The sequence below is a fragment of the Rissa tridactyla genome, chromosome 1, assembly GCF_028500815.1.
Source record: "Rissa tridactyla isolate bRisTri1 chromosome 1, bRisTri1.patW.cur.20221130, whole genome shotgun sequence".
Lineage (NCBI taxonomy): Eukaryota > Metazoa > Chordata > Aves > Charadriiformes > Laridae > Rissa > Rissa tridactyla.
In genome coordinates this window covers 151,316,123-151,334,724 of record NC_071466.1, presented here as the reverse complement: position 1 = coordinate 151,334,724, position 18,602 = coordinate 151,316,123, and the positions used below count along the sequence as shown (strand labels likewise).

At 40.2% G+C, this 18,602-nt stretch overlaps 1 protein-coding gene across 25 annotated transcripts in view; it reads left to right on the top strand.

The window, feature by feature from the left end:
* The window catches only part of CACNA1C (calcium voltage-gated channel subunit alpha1 C), a 489,873-nt gene that overhangs the window by 331,850 nt on the left and 139,421 nt on the right, over positions 1 to 18,602 (top strand). For 17 of the 25 annotated variants that reach the window (XM_054201788.1, XM_054201724.1, XM_054201725.1 and 14 more), the window contains exons 8-9: positions 5,378 to 5,481; positions 11,823 to 11,995. In XM_054201788.1, coding sequence (XP_054057763.1) covers positions 5,378 to 5,481; positions 11,823 to 11,995 — 277 coding nt within the window. Of the gene's footprint in view, positions 1 to 4,898; positions 5,003 to 5,377; positions 5,482 to 11,822; positions 11,996 to 18,602 lie in introns of all 25 variants that reach the window. The other 8 variants (XM_054201639.1, XM_054201746.1, XM_054201722.1 and 5 more) reach the window with 2 other exon arrangements.

Sequence of the window (18,602 nt, the reverse complement as noted above, 5' to 3'; positions counted from 1 at the left end):
TTTATTGAGTACTCTGGCCGTCTTGATTAATGTTACTCTGTGGAAAGTTAGACACTTAATTATAGAATACTTGAAGCACTTGACTTGTGTTTTAGAAAGGCTATCGTAACATTCTATAGTCATTAGAAATCAATTAGCAATTCATTCAAGAAATAGAAGACTAGCCTTGGTGTCCCAGCTAACTTACTTTCCATTAAGCTGCAGCTCTCCAGTATTGTGCACTGAACAAAACAGACTTCATTTTTTCTTCAGCTTGCTGCTTTCCAGTGACAGCTGCCCTTCTATGATGGATTAAATTTTTCCTGTAACTTTCAGTTATTTTTGAAAGACGTTTGGCAGAAAGTGTGAGGGTGTGGGTGCGTGAATTGTAAAGTCAGCAGAATTTAGTGAATTGTGTCTACCCCTCCCATTAAGTGACTGAAAGACCTCCAATATGTGCTTGGTGATGCTGAACCATTTTGTTAATAGATAATGTGCCTTTAACATTATCTTTGAACTATGATGCCTGTGTAATGAATAAGATACTTGCAAAATGGGCCAGACTATTATCCCTGGGGAAAAAAAAATCTCTAAACAAGTAAAGTATGCGTATCTCCTATGTCTTTACCAATATGTCTTCACCTAGTTCTGTAGGACCAGAAGACATAGGCACAAAGTTGTATTTGTAGAGATAAATAGACTTTTTATTCCTTGGCCTGTACTGAAACTGCTGGTTGTAATTGTGATCAGCAAACTACAGAATTAAAAATCCTGGTGTTATTTCTAGGAGATTATCTGTGTGATTAAGAGAAAAGCCTTCAATTGGACGTTGAAATGCTATAGTCATGATAGGAATTAAGGATGCTTGTGAAAGGAAGAGCTCTTCTCCAGTACACAAGGTCCATCAGACCTCAGACATGCTGGAATGCCCTTTTTTCATCATGATGCTCCATGGTTTCTTTGACAGTACCCAGTGAGGCAAGGTAGTATCCCACTTTGCAGATGGGAAAGCTGAAGCATAGTGAGCCAAAATGATGTCCCCATGGTGCCAGAAGAGGGTATGTAGTAAATCATGAGAAGTAATCTAAGATCCTTATCTCTGAGGACTCTGAGAGATGATGCATTAATGTTCAGAAATGTACCAACTTTCTCGCTGTTGAGAGTAGTGAAATGTGAGTGTTGAGATGTGACCTCTGAACGGTCAGGCAGTTTGACTCAGAAAGTGGAATTATTTCTATAAATGACAATCTGCAGATTCCCACCAGTTCTGTGCTTCCAGCTGATGTAACAATTGTCCCATACATGCTTAAGTTGACATCAGGTGGCAATCACCTTGACTGCTGTAGCTGCAATATTATAATTCAGATCTACACTGTCTGATAGTCTTTGTTCAGAACTGTAAATTTAGGAGATTTAGATGACCCACCTTTTCTGTTAAGATTCATGTGGTTAATAGTAAACTCTTGAGGAGAAGTGCACTCACTGGCCAGAGGGCTGAACTGTATATCAGGAGTTGTACTTTTCCGTCCTAGAGAGGTAACCTATAACTGAACACGTTTCTGTTCTCTGTAGACAGCACTACAAAATATATTCTGTAGACCTCGTTTTCTGCACTCAGTAGTGTGTAATAGTAACAGCCCTTCTGATCTTGTCATGACCCTCTGCAGCTTCTCCACTTCAATAGCATAATTTGGAAAAAATCAACTGTACCACCTAAGTTATGCTTGCAGTAAAAGCCTCCAGCTGCAGTCAACAGGACATGTGTATGCATACACACATGATTAACAGCTACATATTTGCAGAATGATGATAAGTTTCCAGGAAGCAGTTTCAATCAAACACAGGTGCAAGGTTTTTAATGATAACTTTATGGGAGCATTGTTTGGTTGAGGACAGTCCATCCCAGCCTTCTAGGATACTTTCATTTTGGAGGAATCATTTCCAGATATTTGGAAGGATACAATCTTAGCCAAGAAATTGACGTTTCTTGATTGTCGATAAGTTGCTGTTACTGTTTTGAGTAAGTCTATTGCTTTTTCCCCCTCCCAACTTCTGCCAAGCAGCCTATATCTCTGCATTTCTCCTGCAGACATTTTTCAAGAACAAATAGTAAGCTCACAATGTACTGTCTCCTATCAAAGGTTTTCTTAAACATAATTTACTAAATACCTAATGTTATATCAACATATAACGTACAAACCTGTCACCCGTTGCTCAGTTCCACAATGTACAGAATAATCTCACCTCCTACTAAAGAAAATGAGACCTGAGAGCACCAAACAGAGAGAGTCCAGCAGCAGAGAGACAATACGTACTCAGCTGTCTGCCAAATACTCACGGTTTCTCTATACTTGAGAAACTATCACTGTCTCTGTCTCTCAGGTTCTCTGTTATGTATGTGACCAGGCAATAAAAATGAGATGAAAAGCTGACCTCCTAAATGTTCAGTCGGAGAAGTCCCAAATGCTCTGCTGTACCAGAATGCAGGTCTATTTTTTGGGACTAATTTGTGCTGATGCTAGCTGGTACAATCGTTATGCAATTGTGCAGGCACTGGGAATAGCCAGAGTACAGTATACTCTAGTTATATACATCACCAGGCCACAGTGGAAGCTTCTTGCCATCTGGAAATTTCTTCATGTCAGAGTAGCACAAAAGGACAGGCACCTGAATTCTGTACCGGGCACCTGAATTCTGTACCCAGCACCTTGGGATTTGCTATTTAGGATTCACTTGTACCACAGCTTTCAGAAGTTCTACTTTTCCAGCTGACTTTCCCAGCTGACGAAAAAAACCTGTCGATAGATAAATACCCTCCGTACAGCTGAGGCTTTTTTATCACCGTCTATCATAATTAGAGGGAAGTTGAATCATCATTATGCCTGCACTGGTAAATTCTTATGGCAGTTTTTTAAAGACAGCCGTACTTATTGTTTGTGTGGATTGCTTTATATAGATAGTGGTGTTCTTTGTAGAAGAGAGAGGATGTTAAATCTCATTTCTTCACTTAATTCCAGTTTGGGTAGTTACATTTTCCCTGCCTGATTTCTCCACTGTGATTTGAGGTGAATATTTGCTTCCATCTTTATATACCATGATGTTTTGTTCTCCTTTAAAGCACTGATGTGTTTCACACCAGAGTTGTCTACTTTTTGGTCATGTGGGATGAAATGTGGCTTGCAAACATAAAGAATAATTATTATTATTTATAAACTAACTGAACAATTCTACAAAAGTATTCAAAGGGAAAGTGGATAATGGGCATGGAAAGTGGATAATAGGGCATGGTAGAGAGACTCCTGGATTCCTGAAGAGAAGTGTTCAGGCACTCTCTTCCGACCACCGAATGTATTAATCCTGTGAGGAAGGAGCTGATGAACTGTTTTCACAGAGGCCGATTCTGAGCTTATTTTTAATGAGTCTACTTCAGTTCAGTCGCAGCTGAAGAAGCCCTGAGACAGAGTTCTGGATTGGTCCATTGACTGCAGACTATTGCCAGACAAGGACTTTAGTGACTGTACTTTGAAAGAAAAATGGGTAATGGACTTCCATCCACGAAGAACTGATTATATTAGTGTTACTCTCCTGCCTTGTCTTACTGAAGGTCTGAAATTCCTTTCCCAAGTTGTTATGAATCTTGAGTCAGATCGCTTCCCCTGAAGTATGCCTCAGTGCCCATGTATGGAAGAATATTTCTTCTGTGATCACAACAAATGCTTAGGTTGCAAGGGAGAGTGCGTTTTCCTGGAAAGAGAGGACAACATATGACAAAATTTTCTAAAGAGTGGAAAACAAAGGAACCTCAGCTGCTTTATGCCTTTAGGTACTTTGAAGTCTGCAATTTATGTTCATAAATCATTTTAGCGCTCCTGAAAATGTTAACCACCATCTGTTTCTTTAATGATGCTATGTCTGGCTCAGGAGATAAGTGTTTATGAAAAGTAAAGAAGAAGGAACTCTGTTATTTTTTGATACTATCATGAAAGTGTGATTCTATTAAGGTATCCAGGAACTTTCCAAAATTTTGAACTTTGAAGGAGATCTCAAGATAAAATGGTGTTTAAGTACTAGATGCTTTTAGAATATATACAATATCTTATTATGTGCTAGAGTTGTTCTACACATAATACAGGTTCTGGTGCTAAAACAATAGTCTGCCTGCTTCATTCACAGATTCTTATTGTAGCGTGAAAGCCAGACCTATGCTCATGTCATTCAGTTTACAGTCTCAAAGTCTCTGAGTGTTCAGTTGTGTAGGAATCACATTTTTAAGCAGAGATTCATCCTGTAAGGAGGGAAAGGAAGTTTGTGAGGAGGGTTTAGAAAACACTTGACCAGGTCAGAACGTGGTGGGCCTTGAAAGGACCTTCCTCAAAAGCATACCGCTACTGCCCTCACTGTGGTAAACTGTGAAGATTACCAGAGCATTGCCAGGGAAAGGTCAGTATTTGCCCAAATCTACCACGTGCTTCTCTCTGAGGTACACGTACCTGTGCTACACACGGGAAGTAAATGTGATCTGGCAATCTGGCAATGCTTAGCAAAAACTAGCAATATTTTCACTGTCAAAAAGAGGATGTGCAGTGGTTAGACTAGAAGTTTAGAAGTCATGGGATGGACCCTTGTGGTGCTGTGAGTAAATTCCAGAAAGTGACAGTCTGCTACTCTGAACATCCAAAGAAGTGCTAGTATGGCACACAGTTATATCTCAGCCTATATTAATCACTGCCTGTAAGGAAACAGCTAGAGGAAAAAAGCAATCAAAGGAGTGGTCACATGAGAAACAACATACAGAAACACTTGCTTATGATTATGTGTAAACCAACCACAGGCTCTGTTTACAAACCTTTCCATCTGTTCCTTTGCCTAATCATTTCTGCTTTCCCTCTCTGTCTTCTAACTTTCCTTCGTCTTTCCAGATGCAGGACGCTATGGGCTATGAGTTACCATGGGTGTATTTTGTCAGTCTGGTCATCTTTGGATCCTTTTTCGTTCTAAATCTGGTTCTTGGTGTGTTGAGCGGGTAAGCCGACAGTTTTGGTGTCCTTTTTCCAACGCTACAGGGCAAGACTCCATAATAAGGGTTCTTCCCTGTCACCAGGATTCTTTCAGACGGATTAAAAATCTGAATCCAAGGAAGCTTTACATCAGCTCTCAAATATTTTATCAAAATGTTCAAACATTGCAAATAACAATACAGGTAAAAAAAGAGGTGGTACTCTCTAACAAAGAAATTCAACCTCAGAGCATTCAAAATCACTGACATTAACCTGTCATAAATTTCCAGAAAACTGGTTATTGAAAATCTTACTGCTGGTGACTTGGGATCTCTTTGGCTGGAGCCTTGCAGCGCTCAGAATCTGAGCTTGTCTCACTAATTATCATTCCACTCTTCCAGGTCAATGATGCCATAGGAAGGGACTGGCCCTGGATCTATTTTGTTACACTAATCATCATAGGGTCATTTTTTGTACTTAACTTGGTTCTCGGTGTACTTAGCGGGTAAGCAGTACCAGGAAAATATTTTGTTATTGTTTATTTTTTAAAATTTGTATTTCTATTCCTACTCTCTGGTTACCAAAACAACGGGCAGTGGCGGGTTGATTTCAGGAGCCTAGGGTATTGCTGTGCCAATAGGAAAGTATGGCATTCCTAATAGCATGGAAGGAGTCTTTTGACTAAATCAAAGGAACACAAGACAACTCTTTGTCTGTAACATGTTCTTCTACCTAAAACCTCTACCTGTACTCTGTGGGAAGAGGACAACACTAGGCTCCCCTGTGGGTGAAGCATACCATTCACCATAGAAGAAGGGCATTGTAGTAAAATCTCTGGAAGAGTCAGTGGGACTGAAGGAGGAATGAGAGCATAAGACAAATCCCTTCACATTTGTGGGATGAGATTCTTGCCAAATTATGTCTTCTCACGTGAGAAATTTTCACATTGCTCAGTGTCTCTAAAGCACAGCCTAATGGGAGACACTGTTTTCCCTGGAGAGTGTCTTGGGCACGTTTCTTCTTCAATAAGCACATCTTCTCTGTTGTGCAGATTACAAGCCTAGCATGATGCAGGGAGAAAAGATCATTTCCCTCTGACCTTTTCTAAGGATGAACAGAGAAGCAGGAGAATTCCTTCTGGAGTTTAAGCATCCCTCAGATATCTAGACATTTAACTGTGTTTCAGTTCTGCAGTATAACCCTTGCTGCAAAGCATCATTTTAGTAGCTTTGATTAAAAACAATTGATATTGTCCCCAGTAGTTAAAAACTTTACTGCCCCTGGGGAGCCACATAATTGGAGGAATCGAGCCAGCAAACATTCCTTGCAAGATTTTTTAAAAAGATCTCCTAGAATTAGGCTTCTAATTCCATATTTGGGCATGACTGGGTGCCTACAGCCATTCTATGTACGTGGATAACTATGGTATGAGGACTTTTACATATCCTCTTTTTCTTTGTTTCTAACATCCTGCCTGCTTTAATGACCTCTAAATGAACTCAGTCAGAGCCTGTACCTGTTACCAGAGTGGGCAGCACTGAAGTCCCCTGGCTTTTAATCATAAGAGAAGTAAATCGATCTCTGAGCAGGAGAGAGGACTTGTTGCCCCAGAGAAATTATGTCCTCAGTATTTGGGCCAACAACATAGGAAAGGGCAGTAGTAGGACCGGAGAAGAAGATCCACCATTGGCCATCTTGCAAAGAGACAGGTAATAGCAGATCCATGGGAGATGTTACTACTGCCTTCATTACTCCATTGAAGGAGACGTGCAGCTAAGGCAGTTGCTGCAAAGAGAAGGGCTTCCAAGCAGTAACTGCAGAAGGAAGAAAATCCCCAGTAATGAAGTGTGAGGCAATAGTCTGTGTTTGGATATCTGGAGAGTGATACTCTGGGTACAATTTTAAAACATAAGGTCCTCGTTTCTCCAGGTGGACACTCTGATCAGCAGGTAAGGATGTCAGCAGTAGTGGAGGATGATGACCAGCTGATAGGGGAAGTGATCTGTTGTATCAGAGCTGCACTCAAGGACCATTTAAGATAGTGGTTAAGGATTATATAGTATCTGATTGGATAAACAGTGCCTGTGAGCCCAGCCCTGAGGAGTGCATACTGTTGAAGCAGTGATGATTCAATTTACCCACACTTGGATTTGTGTCTGTACATAATTAAAAATCAATTTTCCTCTGGCTTTCATTTTTCAACTCAAGAAAGTGTTTTGGGGCCTAGATCTTCCACCTCCTGACAATACTGCAGCTAGACCACCACAGCTAGTGGTAAGAGATGGGAACAGTCTACAGAGAGAACTGAAATCAAAGATGAGGTTCACCTTGTTTAAGCTGTGAGTCACTCTTTCTGGCTGTGTTCACAGTGTTATGACAGCTGCACTGTTTCTGCAAAATTTTTCCCAACTGGAGAAAAGTAAAAAGAAACTTAAGAATTTGCTTCCATGAAAAAACACAGAAGTGATGGGAGAAATGTTCCAAATTTTCTTTGGGCTAAATAAGCAGTTCTTAAACAATTAACTTCCTAAAACAGTTCTAAATTCTGCTGAATTGCAAAGTGTCTTCACTTTGCAGATTCAGCTTTTTTTTAGAGACTTGCTATTGCTATTAGTCTGATCTATGTAGATGATCCACCTGTCTGGTCTATGTAGATACAAAGCAGCGTTCCTGGGCATCTTTGTACATCCATTCTGGGCATCTCTGATTTCTTCCCATTTATTTATTTCAGGAACTTCACCAAGCATGTCGTGTAGATAGACTTCGTCAATGATAGATTAGCTTAGTTTTTTTAATCGCTTCTGAATACGTAAGTGTAATTAATTGTACTCACAAAGACACTTTGATTGCACCTGCAAAATCAAACGCTGAGTTCTGTTCTGCCTAAAGAGCTCATTTGTAATTTGTTTTTCCTAGGTATGTCATCCATTCATGGTCCTTCTGGTGAATTTACTAGTCACATGCTAAGCTAAATAGTATGACAGAGTATTCATGTGTAGAGCTATAATCCTCTTCCTGTCTTGACTGAGCACAAAATAAAATTCACATATTCCAAAGGAAATATTCAGTCAGCAGATCACACAGTAGATCTCCTAAAGGCCAGGCAAAAGGATTCCATATCATTGCTGTGAGCAGTGAAGTCCCTCTTAGAGGTCTCTTGAGATGAGAGACATTCGCATCTGTGTCATCTGTTTCAGTCAGTGAGGAAAAAAAATGGCAGTGTGGGTTCAACTTTCAGACCTGCAAGCCTAAGCATACAGATGCACATTTCTTTTATATTTTGCCTAGCAGTGATCCAAATCCCAGGATGCAGGCCAAGCAAGCAGTAGCCTAGGACAAATGGAAGGCAGGAGAGCAGCTGTTTCTTCTGCTTTGAGAGGATCCTGGAAAAACCAATTTTCTGCTTTTGATGCTCTTACTGCCAAAGAAGAGGTCAGAGTAAATGGGAGGCTGGCTATGGTTGTATCTCCTCCTGGAGCATGTTTTATGACCTTTCAGGACTTTTTCCTAGTCTTCTGTCCCCTCTTCCAACCCTTTCTGTGCCTTGGTGTACTTGACAGGGTGGATGAGGTTTGAAGCCTTGTGCTGCGCTTTTAGTGGTAAGCAAGTTTTGAACTGCTAGAATTCTTCTGGTTTGCTTACTTTCCATCACTCCTCTCAGTGTGAGAAATCATATTGAGATCAGATATAGACAAAAATTACCTATATTCAGTCATCAGGGTGGGCACGAGAAATTTTCCTCTGGAACAGCACAGGATACAGAGCTGGGTGTTTATATTTATGATCTTGACCCACTCTAACCTCACATAGAGAAAACATCTCTCCAGAATACTCTGCTTTTTGGTATTCCCATTGGCAGAGATACCTTATAATTTTTTCAGAGAAGCAAAAGAAGGTGTCGCAAACTGACTTCTGATAAAAACAACCAGATTCACCAACCCTTAAACTGATGTTCTTTTATTCGCTGACAAGAGACAAGTTGCTTCGTAGTTCTGCAAGCCTTTGTCAACTTTATCCTGACGTGATATAGTAATCTTTTTTGAGAAGGCCACCCACAGACTCAAGATGGCACTTCCATTAGAAAGCTTGTTTGGTCCTTGGCCTCCCTGCTGAAACTGCAAACAATGACCATTCATTGCCAACTGTGATGGTGGCAGAGGTAATGTGTACACCTGCCTGCAATAGGAGCTAGACTGAGGTCACAACTCATTTCACATGGGATGGTAAATGACCATTGGTAGTATTTCTTGATTGTGAACTACATTTGCCCTGAGTACAGATTGGCATTGCACATGGGAAGTGGTTTGAATTGCATTAGCAATTTCCTGAGACACCTGTTCTCAATGGTTTAATGTTAGTAGAGCATAGAAACTGAGATAATTTAAATAAGTTGTCTTCTTTGGAGAGTCATTTCAGACGTGGAATATCATACATTGTACAAAGGAAAGAGATATGCAACTGCAAATTGTTTAGACTAGACAACCACAGTATTTTCAATTGTGCCATTAAAAAGCTAGGTAACAAGTTCACTCCTATGTAGACAGGCAGTGTAAAGACATTATGCTAAAATCTCACATTGGTTTAGCCAGCTCTCCTCCCAGCCCAAGTCCCATTTGAGAGAGACAATAAGTGGGGACTGAAAAGACCAAGGTAGACATGCAGCTTAGATCTAACATAAATGATCCACTTCAGTGCACGGTAGGAATTTCACTTTCTGTAAGCTGGGCTGTTTCATAATGTTTTCCACTTTGGTTTCTAAAACGGCTCCTTGAAAGTTACATCCATGCAAGTATAAATAGTTCTTACTTGGAGTTGAGGGCTCAGTCCCTTTCACAATTGGACCCATTTGTTCAAGATTCTAAAATACCCGTTTAGGAGCCAACTATTGAAATATTGGGATTTGATTTTTCTAACAGGCTTAGTAATACATTAATAATACTGTGATTATTTTTTTTTTGAGAGTTAATTCATTAATTTGGATAAGGCATTATGTCTGACCTAGAGGAAAGACATTACCGAAGCAGAAAATATGACTGGTATTGGTTGGATTTTTTAAAAAATTCTTTGTACAGTTTTTATTATTGTTGGGGGCATTCTTTGTGAGAAATAAATTATTTTTCATTCTTGCCATGCTTGCAATAGCTGTTTCTGCCTCATGGCTAAGTTTGGTTCCAGAGTTGACTGTGATCTACCTTCAGGCCTGAGAAGCCAATGATTCTCTTCCTCATTTCCACTTTCATTATCACAGTCCCGTGGGATGGGCTGAACTCTCAACAATGTGACAGGGGTGAAGATCACACAAGCATCCTTTGTGACGTACTTTGGCTTGAAATGAAGGCACACTTTCATTCTGCCGCAGTGCTGGTTTTGGGCACAGGTCATAATATTGAAAGCCTGATCCAAAGCCTGTGGAGTCAGTGCAAATCTTTCAGTGGGTTTTGGACCAGACAGGAGAGAAGTACTTCGCCATCACTGTTAGAAACTCACCTCCATATCAGTTGTTTGAGGGCACTTCATGTGGCACTCATTAACATTTTGGTAGGATTTTCAGAATCCTAATATTATCTCACTAAAGTTAGTGGTAGTTTTCTTATTTGTTTTCGTAGGAGCAAACCTAAGAAAAAGATTAGGGTGGAGTTTGTTGTTTTTTTTTAAACCACTCAGTGCTGACAATCATCAGCAAGGGTATTGGGTAATACATTGGAGAGAATGACTTTACCTCTCATTTCTAGACACAGTGGGATATATTATCTGCTGTGTGTGCCTTGTGTAGTGATCTGCTTCAGCAGATATAAGACTTAATGCTTAAGTACTCTTGGTCTAGCACTTTTCACAATCATTAAGCTTACTTTTTAAAATACAAGCACTAAAACCTGGTTTAGAACCACAGGAGAGTGTCTAAATGGATGTACGTCAGCATTTCTAGAAAAAGAAATAATGCAGTATAGGTGTCTCTGAAAGAGAGGGAGAAACAGCACCACAGCCAAAAAAGAAGGCAAAGCAAGCACCCAGGCTCATAACTAAGATACACAAAATTCTTGTTCCTATGACTTCTGTTTTAAGCCTACATTCCCCATAGTGGTCTTTTGTAAAACTATCTTATCTCTACCCTAGTTCACTTTCTGTCAGAATCTATTAGTTTTATCTACCCATAATCTATCATGTTTGCCTACCCAACTTGAGATTTGAAAAATATGTTTCATGTCAGATAACAGCCCGAATACTGAAATTCTGCAGTAAAACATAGAGGTCTGAGTTTTCAAATATATTGTCCAGTAGTGTGGGTGAAATTGTCCATAACTAGGAGTGTACAGAATTGTGAGTACCATTAATTACACTTAACAATTAGCCCAATTTAGTTGTGATCACACATATAATCTTAAGGACGGATTGAAACCTGGCTAAAAATTAGAGCCACCATCTCACTCTCCAGATGTCAGATTATTGTCAAACAGTTCATCATTGAATTAAATTAAACATTATTCATATAGATATTTATGCATAACTGTTGGAAAATATCAAGCTGTAAAGAATATTAGAAAGTGTATGGTATTGTACATAAATGTTACATATGTGTTTTATTTGAATTTTCAAACAAATGTTGAGAATGAAAGGATTAAAAAAAGATATTGATCTTTTCATAAGCATTGATAAAACTGTGGACACTCCAGCTGTTTTACATGTGTATCTAGCAAGGATACTCCATTCATGTGTCTTGAAAGAATAGAGAAAGCTGGATGTGCTATACAGGATGCGGAGACTTTCAAGTGGAAATCAATCTAACCCATTGTTTTTCAATCTCTCCTTCCCTTCGCCCATGCCCTGTCCCTCCCTCCCTCTTGCTAGGGAGTTTTCCAAAGAAAGAGAGAAGGCTAAGGCTCGGGGTGATTTCCAGAAGTTACGGGAAAAACAACAGCTAGAAGAGGATTTGAAGGGATACTTAGACTGGATAACTCAAGCAGAAGATATTGACCCAGAAAATGAAGATGAAGGCATGGATGAGGAGAAGCCTCGAAACAGTAAGCAATTGTCTTCTGTCTCTCCCTCTCTCTCTGTGTGCTTTTAGCAGGGGAGCCCATGCCTACCTGCTGTAGTGCCGAGATGGCTTATAAGGAAGAACAAGTTCTTCCTGAGACTTTCACTCTGCTTATGCATGATTCCAGTTTAATTTCTGTAGGAAATTCCTCCTGTAGGAGGGAGAAATATATGTGCAATAATTGATATTGTTCTGCAGATCTTCAGTTTCTTGTCTGTGATAGCGACATAAGATCCTGATACTAAACGGAAACAAGATCAATACTTGCTGTTAGAAGTCCACTACTGGAATAAGTTTTAAGATATACATCTGTCTCCTATTCATTTATTTAATTGCAGTTTAGTGTTGCAGGCTGTTGACACATGGTTAATTACTTTGAAAGCAAAGGTTTCTAGGCAAAGCAGTGCTACAGTATGGGAGAAGGGCCAAATCAGCCCTGTTGTACATTAAGTGGGCCATCTGTAACTCCATTGAAATCGGTGGAATTGTGTTTGCTTTTTGCCAGGCTGGAATTAAGCTCTCAGACGCTTTTTGTTAGGGAATTATCTCTTACTCTTCTGTTCTGGAGTTGAGAAGTTGTTTGTGCAAAGTGAGAATTCACCGACTGTGTCTTTTTATTAGAAATCCTGAAGAAGGAAGGGCTTGAAGAAAGCAGCAATTCCCGACATTTCATTAGCTTCATTGAATCTTCTCCTTCCACCTCCTCTTTTGCCCATACAGGCTGTGTAACACTTCAGAAACACCAAGCAGATGTCATTGCAGGTCGTGCACTTGGGAAGTGTCAGAGCTGGAACCTTTACACAATTACACAGTTAATGGGCACTGGCTCTACCGGTAGCTTTCATTACTGAAATGTGCATTTTCCTAGTTTGGTTTTGGAAGAGAAGACATGAAGCATTTCCCTAGAGATCTCCCTTCCTACCAAACAAGCAAACTCCATGAGATGATCCAATCAGAAATGTGTGTTCTGGTAATAGGAAGATTGGACATGGGAAGTTGTGCCTACAGAGTAAAGCATGATCTGTATCAGATGCTCGTGATCTTTTGGGGAATAAGCAGTACTCCCTGTGGCTGACAGAACATTTAAGTTCTTTTAGAAAAAAAAAAAAAATTGTGGGGTCATTAATATCAGGTCATACCCATGATACTTAGGTATCTGGACTTGAAGGAGTCACTGAGGAGACTTGCTCAGACTTTCCCCAAATCATGTTATTTATATTTTTATGTTGGTGCTTCATGGGGCATATAGATTGCTTTCACAATTTAATGTCAGTAATCACTCAGAAATTAATTTATTATTCATGGCCAAAATTTGCTGCTCTGTGGCGTGAAATACATGGGAAGGTGGTGATCCAAATTAATTTATTTGTAGACAGAATTTCATATTTAAAAAAAAAAAAATCTAAAAAATCCCAACAAACATTACTGCAATGGCCCCTGGTTGGTATACTTATATGACATCTGAATGCGAAGGCCAAGGACTGGGTTGACACAACTCCGTTGACGTCACCGGGAGGCTTTTCCTTGACTTCAGTGGGAATTGGGTCATGTTTATTACATTTCTTCCTAGGGATCTGCCTGTTAAAGAAAAGTGTAACCATACTGGTAAGTTAGTGTGATGAGAACCTGCCTTCATTACTAGCAGATTTGAAGTTTTTCCTTTTTAATTAACACAAACATAATGATAAAAGAGTTGTGGAATATGTTAGATGTAAATTCATTGCATGTGCTGTGGGGTGGGGTCAATCCGGATTTGAGCTAACAAGCTCCTTTCATGGGTGACAATGTTAAGAACGGAAAGATAAGATATCTTCGGCTTGCTTTCAATTCTTCCTGTTCAGTTTAATAAGGTGAGTTTTTTAAGAAATAGTTTATAAAATTAGTCCTCTTACATCTGACAATTTCTTTACGGTTTCTCACAGTTTGCTGTTAATGACAGAATTACGTACTATTAGCAAACTAACAGGTTACCCATTTCTTTTCTGAACTATTAATGAATACAGTGTCTTCAGTGCCATTGAATTCAAGTGCCAGGTCTAAGGGCAGTGACTGATGACTAGTCCCTAACACACAGCATATCATTTTCTGTGACATTGTGACTTTGGGTCACTTTGGCAGTTTTTGTTACGACAGACCAGACTTGGGAACAGATGGCTGCAGTGCTTAGTGCTACACAGTGGAATTACGCCTCTGTTGAAAGAAATTGCTCAGGATGTGAAGGAAGGGTGTGGACTGATTTTGGCCATGTACTGGGAGCAATGGTCATGCTAACTGAAGTCTCTGCACAAGAGAATAGCGGAGAGCAAGAAAACAGGTCACTTCATGAAGTTTATTTGCCTGTTCTTCTGACGTGTGTCCCATCTAGAGCTCTCTGTTGATCGCAGTATTCTTCTTAGCACCTATGGCCTGCATCTGTGAATGCCAAATTAATCCTTCTTCTACCTTTGGTGTATCATTCAGTGCTGTACCTTGGCCTTCTTTCAGCCACAGGCTTTTTTGACTGTGGAAGTAAAGGGTCTCTGTGCTGACATCCTCTGGTAAGGAAGCAAATAGCCTCTGGATACAGCTGGGAAAGAGCAACGGCTCCCCCACCCCACCACGAAGCCAATCAAAATAGCCACACAGCAGAATTGTGGAGCTTAGATTCTGGCCTTTTGTATTTCATAAACCACATTCATTTTTTTTTTTCCAGTAGGCTGTTGTATTTACCTTTGCACAGCTGCAGGTACCGTACTGGTTAAGCTCTATTGTATTTCTTGATGCTTCTGAATTTCAGTCTTTATTCACGTGAAAAGTGAGAACGTATTTTCAAATATCTTGCAGACATCCTCTCCTAAGATGTCATATGCACTTCATTGGTTGACATGCTTATCTGTCATATATGTCACATGGGAACAAACTGCTGGTATACTTACTGTACCTACTGATGTGATTCCACATCTTGCTTATCCTACTGCCTACAAACATACCTTCTGCAGAACCATCTCAACCCACTCAGGTGCTGGAGACTAGTTTACTAACCAGGTCGCCAGGTCTGAGAAGGCCTATCTGCTCTCTTGAAGCTGAGTCACGTTGCAGCTGTACTGCTCTTGGGACTTGATAGATTTGCTAGAAAATGGGTTGAATGAGCACTGTGTACAAAATCAGAGAAGTAGAGACCCTTTCCTTAGTAGCTGCAGCTTAAGATAATAGCACAGGAAAGGCACCATGAGTAAATGACAGGGTGTTTTGTTTGGGTTTTTTTTCTTTTTGGTGTGTGTTATCTACTGTGTTGAATGTTTTGGCATTCATGCCAAAAGTCAATCACCAGTAGGGTTAAACTGAAGGAGAAAGATGGTATTAATTCTCTTCCAAAGACCATCTACAAAATAAGCTCCAACTATAAGGGACAGATGGCACAGCCGTTCAGGCACAGTTGTAAATGCCCTGAGGAATCCCTTTGGCTCGATTGCCCCTAAGACATTTGAATGACACCTACTAGCTGTGCTCAACTTGCATTGCGGATGGGCCAATGTCTTCCTTGCCTTCTTGTGTTTAGCTTTTGCTGAAAGAGCTCAGATGTCTCATATGTGGCTTCAGCATGCTTCTCTCTCAAGCGCTCTTCAAAGCTCACTGCCTTCTGTCTCTAGTACAACACCCTGAACTCCACAGAAGAGTGTTACTGACCCTTTCCAGAACACTTTGTTCAGTGATTAATTAATTAATAATGTTGACTTTTAGGGTATAAGCCCTGAGCCTTTCAGATAGCAACTCGCTGAATTGCACAAGGCAGTTCAGACGTCCTAAAACTGTTGTTTTAGCTCAACAAATTTCAGGGGTGGCCTTTCCATGAATTATATTGTACCGATGCTCAGGAGATTTGGGCTTCTGCCTGAACTCTGACAGTAACTCACACCATTACTTTAAAGAATTTACATCAGGTTTTGCTTTCTCAGTTTCCCCGTGGAGGTTGTTTGCAGGTTTCGGGCTTGTTTTTATAAAGAATATCAGAAGAGTTCAGAATTTTAATTAAAATATACTTATTAAACTAGAGTCTCAACTAATTTAAACTCTGAAATTCAGCAATTTACACCATCTGGGTTCTGACCCAGGTAGTCTACCTAAACTGAATGTTTCCAAACACAGAGAACATATGTTTCCAGTCTCTTCTCTGTCCTTGGCTGCAGAGGCAGGTTTTGCTGTCATCTTACTCTCTACAGAGGGCTGCCTGCCTGTCAGCTTGGGAACTGCCTCCTGTAAAACAGGGAACACAAGGTGGAAGGGAAAAGAAATTCACTAACATCCCCATTTGGTTTCTCTGCCCATGCCAGTCCTTAGGGCATCATCAGCCATATTTTGTATATGCCACTGGTTTCCTGAAGCTGTCAAACCTTGTCCTAATTCTTATTGGGTGTTTATAACCCTTAATGAAATGATCAACATGTCCGAGGACTACAACAATGAGAGACTTACTGGACGAAAGGGTGAGAAAAGAAGATAAATGCAGCCTGAGTCGAACAATCTGTGCAGCCTTTAGCTGATGCTCTCCATAGCAGAGGTCTTGGCACTCTTCTGAGGCATTTTATGACCTGTCTTCTCTCACATGTGTTGAGGGACTTTCACAGAGCAGGCTGAAGGATTCATTCTCTGTGTTTTGTGAAGTGCATGTTTAAAGCAATTTTTCTTTGTTGTTTGCAAACATGATTTTGCTGTTATGGCAGATGTGAGGTAGGAAATGTGAAAAGGCTTCTGGGGGCTGTTTGTGTTGATGGTTTTCTTCTATGCTCTTTCACTGATGGGCCTTCCACACAGGAAGAAAACATTAATTTGACAGAGGAGAGAAACACATGTCATGGCACAAAACAGCTACTGAATTTCAAAATTACATGATAGCAAAGAGAACCGTCCCTCCTGTTGCCACAGTAACTGGGAATTTGCCCTTTTTTTACTTCCTGAGAGTGGTCTGGAATGCATCTGTGTTGCTGTGGGCAGGAGCAGGAAACCTCAATCCAACCCAGATTCTCCTCCTATTGAAATAAATTGGCAAAACTCCCATTGAATGCACTGGGGTCAGGAAAAAGCTGTGAATGGGCAGGGAGAAGTAATTTGATGTTTCTGACTGCTCAGATTTTGCCCTCCTTCTCTTTCCCTCTATTTCAGTCCAGTCTGGTTCTGCTGTCTGCAATGTGTGACCACTTTAATGTCACCCACCAGAGTCCCTAAGAGTAACAGAGCCCATTGCTTGGCCTGGATCTGATAACAAAGGCATTCTGTGATTCAAGACAACTCATTCTTCTAGTTAAGTCGTATCCAAGGTAGTACTGTAAATTCAAGAGCTGATTTGCAAATAGTTTACCCTATAAAAATTTAAAGTCTAGTCATATTCCAGAGCCCTATTGTAATGGGACTGATGGCTGTAGATAATCAGGTTTTCATGTAGCACATCAGAAGAAGCAGTACAAATCCATGTGTTGCCTATCAAAAGCATATAGCAATACTTCTGACAGTATATTAAATAATGAAAGGTATGGGAGACGTATGCCTCAGTTAAAGTGGGAATAGGAAGTGCCGTACTGAAGACAAAAGGTACAGAAATACAGGCAGGTTCTAAAATATGTAAAACACTAAGCTGTTTAAAAAGAGTCTTGAATCTTCACCTTCAGAGGAATTATTGTAGTGCCTTGGTGACCTTTGGAAATGTTTGTTAACATCTGAGTTCATTGCCTCCTTAGAGGCAATCAGCTGCAAGCTAACTTTTTGGTGGACCGCAGATTTTGCCTCACTCCTACAACCAGTGTTACTTGTGAACAGTACAAGTCACGACTAGGCGGTAGAGTGCATTTAATCACAGGCTTATGAGAGCCTTCCCTGGGAGAAAATGACTTTGAGACAAGGGGGAAGTTTTCAGCTGCAAAAGTGAAACTTTTAGAAGAAGCTGGGACCTCTTGGACCATTAGAACCTTTGGAAAATCTGAGTCTTTCATGAAAATACTTTGTGCTTCTGAACATCAGGCCAGAAATGAGAACAGGAGTTTGACTCTACTACATAACAAGGATAAAAGCATGACCACCTTTCTCTAAAAGTTCAGGCTTTTCAGGATTTATCTGTCCAGTTCCTGTTGACTTGACTTCCTTTAGCAAAGTCAACTTTTATACCACAGGGAGACCCCATTGATTTCAGTGAGTTGATCTACCAAATACTTTCTATTGACTTTAGTGAAAGTTGTCACTAAATCCTGTGCAACCCTTTGGAAAAGTTACGAGATTTGAAGCTGTTGGCTAGAGAGAGTTTTGTGTACAGATTTAATCAGGATGCCAAGATAAAAGAACAACAACTCGTTCAAATTTTACATTTAGTAATTTCATATGTCAGCTTGCTCTGTGGCCTCCAAATCATGTGCTTAGTGTACTGACAGAGAAGTAGCTTATTACTTTCAGCCTGAAAAAATAGCATGGTGCTGTGGGATAATGTCTAAGGCAGAAAGTCCATAACAGGATTTTCAAAGGCTTGGTTACAGGCTAAAATTTCAGGGTGGCCTAAAAAACTCTTGGTCCATTTTCTATGATGCAGTTTAATGGGAAAACGCACAGCTAGGGAATTAACATGGAAG